Source organism: Paralichthys olivaceus, chromosome 15, assembly GCF_024713975.1.
Source record: "Paralichthys olivaceus isolate ysfri-2021 chromosome 15, ASM2471397v2, whole genome shotgun sequence".
NCBI lineage: Eukaryota > Metazoa > Chordata > Actinopteri > Pleuronectiformes > Paralichthyidae > Paralichthys > Paralichthys olivaceus.
This window is the reverse complement of record NC_091107.1, coordinates 12,891,514-12,897,582: the sequence shown is the minus strand read 5'-3', so window position 1 is coordinate 12,897,582 and position 6,069 is coordinate 12,891,514. Positions and strand designations below refer to the sequence as shown.

At 46.2% G+C, this 6,069-nt stretch overlaps 1 protein-coding gene across 1 annotated transcript; it reads left to right on the top strand.

Annotated features, from left to right (window-relative positions):
- On the top strand, positions 1–4,427 carry LOC109628388 (APC membrane recruitment protein 2-like). The gene has a single exon (XM_069539617.1). The coding sequence runs from the start codon at positions 135–137 to the stop codon at positions 3,453–3,455; it is 3,321 nt and encodes a 1,106-aa protein (XP_069395718.1). The 5' UTR covers positions 1–134; the 3' UTR covers positions 3,456–4,427.
- Positions 4,428–6,069: the final 1,642 nt, after the last annotated feature.

The following is a 6,069-nucleotide window of genomic DNA, read 5'->3' as shown; positions in this document are numbered from 1 at the left end:
TAAAGACACACACCGAGCAGCAGAGATAAAGCAAGGTTACGGACGAAGGAAATAAATGCCCTCTCCACTGGCTGGGGAATAAAAACCGCAGCTAGCGACTGGAGGATACAGAGAAAGGGGGAGGCAGAGAGAAGATGGATGTACAAACGGAGAACATGGACCCCCCGCCTGGTGAATCCCAGCCGAGTGGAAAAATCAGAAAAGGATTCAAGCTGTTTGGCAAACGCAAGCCAGGTAACATCTTTTCTATTCGAAGCAAAGGTGATGGAAACAACAAGTCACCTGTTAACAGTAGCAAAACCCAAGATGGATTACCATACATGGCTGCAGCAGATTTGGAGCCAGAGTCAGACAAGGAAAAAAGACAGGTGAGTCAAGAAGAGAGGGAGCAGGCAGAAGAGGAGCCACTTGGTGTTGAAGATGGCGTTCTGGCTGCAGCCCCTGCTCGCACCTCCATTTCTTCGGCAAGCTCGGCCAAGTCCCTCAGCTTTCTGTCGCTACTGAGGGGTGGCCGGAGAGGAATGGGGGACCGGCGGGTCCACACTGTGTCACAGCCTGTAGGTAGGCAACGTCGTGGGCTGAAGGGTCTCTTTGGCACTGTTAGGTTCCGCTCAAAAGATAAAGAGGACAAGGAGGATACCCCTCCGAGTCCACTACTCATGTCGTCCCGGGCCAACAGCGTGGAAATCATCAAAGAGGACCTCACCCTCACCCCCAAGTTCCAGCCTCGATCACAGGACAGCTCAGAGACAGACAGCTCTGAGCCCATCACAAGCTTGACAACACAGGACAGGGAAGTTCCGACCCCGTCAGAGACCATAACCCCCCAGTTGACAGCAGGGAATGTGAATAGAACTGATGAACCTGTCTCTGCACCGCCCCTGGTACCCGGTGATAACAGCCTGAGCACCTTGCTGGCAGACATCTCCTCTCTCCTGACCTTTGACTCTATCTCAGGGGGTGGTGACATCATGGCTGATGTGGAGGCAGAGTGGGGGAAAGCCAGCAATGCCATCAGTGCAGCAGTGAGTGAAGTCACGCCATCATCTGCATCTCTCTTCACCAAACCCACCATCTCCTCTCCGCTGACTTCTATCTCGGTCAGCACAGCTGCTACGGCAAAACCCTGTTTCCCCACAACGGCCTCCAGCCAATCCTTTACTCCTCTGACAAAGACAGCTCCAACCTCCTCACCCATTTCCAAGCCGAGCACAATCATCACAACATTGACCAAATCTTCCACTCTGACAACTCCCTCAGTCAAACTGAGCTCGGATTCTACTTCTGCCTCCAGCGTAATGATTAAATCAACTCCTACACCCACCGCAACAGAACTTTCAAAGACTCCTGTCAGGAGTCCAAGTCTTTCAGCTCCATTGATGTCTTCCTCTTCAATAACAAATAAATCCACAAAGAGCTCCACCACTGCTACAACCACAGCTCCTCTGAACACCCCAGCTACTGTAGTCAAAGCTCCCTCAGTTAGTCCAAAACTTACCTCGACGGCAAGCAAATTGGCTTCAGAACTTGCAGCACCTTCTGCAACTGATTCAGTAAGTAAACCTACCCATGTAGCAACTCCACCTCTTGTATCTGCTAAACCTCCACCAGTAACGCATAGCCCTCCCACCCCTGTAGCTTTCACCCAACCTCTACCTGCTAAATTAGATTCATCTAATGGTCTTAATTGGCAAACTTCTACTTCCTACAAACCTTCCCTTCTAAGTTCCTCTGCAGGAGAAACTAAAGCCCCAGTATCAGCAACCTGTTCTGTTACAACCAAACCCTCCTGTCCATCACCAGTTATCCCCTCCAAGATGACAACAGTTCCTACATCAACTACAACCTCAGGCTTAGTATCTATGGCCATTTCCAAGCCTACACTCACCTCCAGCCCAATGGACCTAACTAAGACCCCTCCCTCCCTTGTTGCCGTTCCAGATTTTTGTCCTTCTTCTGCCCTGAGTGCCATAACTAAAACTCAAGCTAGCCCTGCATCTGTCCCAACTCCATCATCAAATTCTTTAGATAACATTCCTCCCACAACTAAACCCACTCCTGCACCAATCTCTGTAGATAAGATGCCCCCTGTTCCCAAACTGACTCCAGCCCCTTCTACTCATGCTGTTGTTTGCACAGCATCCCCAACACCTCCTGTTCTGGCTCAGAGCTCTAAAGCTCCTTGTTCACCTGCTCAAATCCCAATTTCTATTTCTAAAGAGCCCTCTGCACCTGCTCAGATCCCAGTTTCTGTATTGAAAGACCCTCCTGCTCAGATCCCAGTTTCTGTATTGAAAGACCCTCCTGCTCAGACAACAGTTTCTGTATTCAAAGACCCTCCTGCTCAGATACCAGTTTCTGTATTGAAAGATCCTCCTGCTCAGACACCAGTTTCTGTATTCAAAGATCCTCCTGCTCAGACACCAGTTTCTGTATTCAAAGACCCTCCTGCTCAGATCCCAGTTTCTGTATCTAAAGACCCTCCTGCTCAGACACCAGTTTCTGTATTCAAAGAGCCTCCTGCTCAGATCCCGGTTTCTGTATCTAAAGACCCTCCTGCTCAGACACCAGTTTCTGTATTCAAAGACCCTCCTGCTCAGATCCCAGTTTCTGTATCTAAAGACCCTCCTGCTCAGACACCAGTTTCTGTATCTAAAGACCCTTTGGCTCGGATACCGGTTTCTGTATCTAAAGACCCTCCTTTGCCTGCTCAGATACCAGTTTCTGTATCTAAAGACCCTCCTTTGCCTTCTAAAACCTCTCAATCTAAGCCCTTTTCTGCTCCTACCCCTGCCCCTTACCCTGTCAGTCCTCTTCCCTCTGCCTCTGCACCTTGGCCAAGTGAAGCCCCAAGCTCTGCTAAGATGACAGGAAGTGGACAGGTATCAGCAGATTGCCAAATGGTTAATCCAAATAGCACAGGTATCCTGGGGGCCCAGACCAGGCCTTCCAAAACAGAGGAACTGCATAGTGAGTCACGAACAAACCTCCAAGGCCCCTGCAGAGAAAAGAAGACACCACAAGTGAAGGCATCAGGGCTTAGCAAAATACCTGTTGTTGGAGGGGGCAGAGCAGGCAAGCTACCTGTGCGGGACAGCCAACAGTTTGATGATGAAGCAAGCAGAGACCCACCTACTCCAGAATATGAGAGACCCCACTTCAACTCACATGATACAGCAAGGAGCAAAGATAAAATCAGTGATATTGAGGCGAATGTGCCAGCTTTTAAACACACCCTGGAGGAGAATCAGCATCCTCCCCAGCAAAAGGTCCTCATCAGTTTACAACGTGACTCGAAGATCCCTGTGAAGCATGGTGCACAGTCTCACACTGCCTCCCAAATCCCTCAAGCTAAAGAACCCCCTCGCTCCAAGATACCAACATCCAAAGTTCCTGTCCGCAGGGTTGGCAATAAACCTGCAGCTGCAGGAGGCAGCACCCACGCAAGAAAATAAACAATGGACTGAACCAACCAAGGATACCGATTAAGGCTTTGACTGCAAATTTTTTCCAATCAAACTACATGACCACCCTTTTTTTAATTTCATATTTCTATACTGTAATTCTTGGCTTGCCATCTCTTGGCGTCACAATACCATAAGCAACAATAACATAATCAAGGACGCTGACAGCACTCAAGCACAAAACATCTCCACATGGCGCTCAGGCAAATAGCCTGGCTCATTGGTGCTGAGCCAAATGGACATGCACTCAGGAAAGGTTCAGGGTCACACCTGGACACACAGCAGCATTGGCAAATAAGGAGAAGCAGGATTAAAGATCCTCTGGGAACAGTCACACATTCATAACATGGGCTAGTGCCTTTCTATGGGTGCTTTTCCTACAGACTCTCAGAATTGATCCAGTCTTTTCTACAGTACTTTTAACTTTTGTTACTCCCACTTTTTGTAGGAACTTTCAAATGTTTTTTGTCTTTTCTTTCCAGCAAGTCTCTTTGATAACAACCAGACCCTTTAGCTTTTATTTATGTCAGGGGAATAACAGCAGGAGCTCTATAAATAAATGCAGCGACCAAATTTACATTCCACACTTATCCCTGGATGTTATGTAGCAGAAAACGTGCCATTCATTTTTGCACAAGATGTTGAAATGTACAGTGCTTTTGTGTCAGCCGGCTCATATGTAACTTGGATTAGATCTCACTGTGAACTATGGGAGAGACTGTGGTTGGAGGGAGGAGAGGTGGATAACTCCTTCCAGTAAAACGGACAGGAGCCATTATGAATGGCACTGCTGAAAGAGACAGAGAGGATGCTGGGATGAGATCTCCAGCTCATACACTGACACATCCATATCCTTATCCACTTATACTATAAGATGAGAACAATATCTGTGTGTATAGTCTCATCTATGTTGTTCTGTTTCCTATTTAATCAATAAAACAATATGAGTACTTCGCAAGATGAGATCTGTTTAAGTTGTGAATGATATTCTGTATTTTATAATGTGCAAGTTTGCAGACAGATAAGAGATTGGGACAATTTATTGGTTCTGGTAGAAAGTTACATAACTATGTCGTCTAGAGAAAGGTTAAGGATCAGAAAGAATGCATATTAAAAAAAAAATGTTTATATTTCGCAGACAAATTCCCACAGAGGCTCAGCATCTTACTACAGCCTGGGCTCAGAGTGCCCTCATAGGAACATCACTGCAGCATCATTCGCACTCCAAGCTCACTGACCTGAATAGAGAGCACATGAATGTCAGCAGAGCACAGCCAATCAGCTGCGAGGGAAAACGCTTAACATGCATACCTTATTATCAGGAAAATGGTTAGGGAATGTGTGTCATTGCTATTCTTAGTGTGAAACGCACCCATTGGATGTGATGAATAATTCCCCTCGGACTGAGTGGATCGTTTGATTTGGACATTTAGAACGAGCTTGATATCACTGCAGTCCAGGATAAAATGTGAAACATAGAGACTATTGATTATGTTGCAAAAAGATAGAACAAGTAGAAGACATTTAAAAGCAACACTTAAAGCTACTAGAGTGGAGCTGAAGACCTCATATTGAGCATGAGAAGCTGGTCTCGGTCATGGGGTTAGAAGAATCTGGGAAGAAGTTAAGGACAAAAGGTGATTTTTTTTTCTTTTTACAAAAAAAAAAGCATTGCGGAGGTGACACAAAAAGACCTCTGTATACTTCAGGAAGCCAGAGGCTGTGAGCTGAGAAGAGAAGACCATAATTTACCCGAGAAAAACACGAGGATTTCACCACATCAGGTGCTGATAAAGCCCACAGAGGGCCAAACCATCTCCCTGAGAAAAGAACAGTTTAGCCCTGAGGCTCCGACAACAGCAACACATGGTTGCTTTTTGGTAACACCTGTGATTCAGGGTTAAAAAGCGGCCTTAAGAGCATGCAGATTTATAATCATGCCTGTAAGGGCAGAGATCAGGCTACTTATGGGGGCTCCAATTGTGTCACAGTGTGATAAATTACATTATGCTGTGGTTTCAGTAAACCATTGCTATAAATGATTCCTGCAGTTTTAAAAAGGGAAATGAAACAAGCACAATCTGTGAATGCTGCCTTTTGTCAACGTTCACATTCACATGATATTCCAGCGATGTGGCTTTCATGCTTGTAAGTGATAGTGACAACAGCCTTAAGTGAAGTTAAACCAAGGAACATGTGGAATTAAACTTCAGAGATATATTGCATAAGCAGTCTCAGTCTGTTTAGAGGTTGTTTGTGAGTTTCCCTGCAAACACTGTGGCTCTGTGTTGAAGACAAGGCCCCTCGCTCCAAAACATAGTTGCACATTATGGTTATCACAGCACCCATAATGCACTGAGGCCACCCCAGCTTTCTGTGATCTGTACGTGTTTATGTCTGCTTCAGCCTCTGGAGAGACGTGCCTCTTTAGAACCTAATTTAGCATGCTTCATTCTAGTGTTTCCATGCCAACCCCACTAGGTCAACCAATCAAAGGCTGCCAGTTTGTAGAGGAGGAGTTTTGGAGCATGAGTGCCCTAATGAGCACAAGCACGGTATACATGCTAATAAGACACCCAGTCATTAGTTCACACAGTTTTAATGT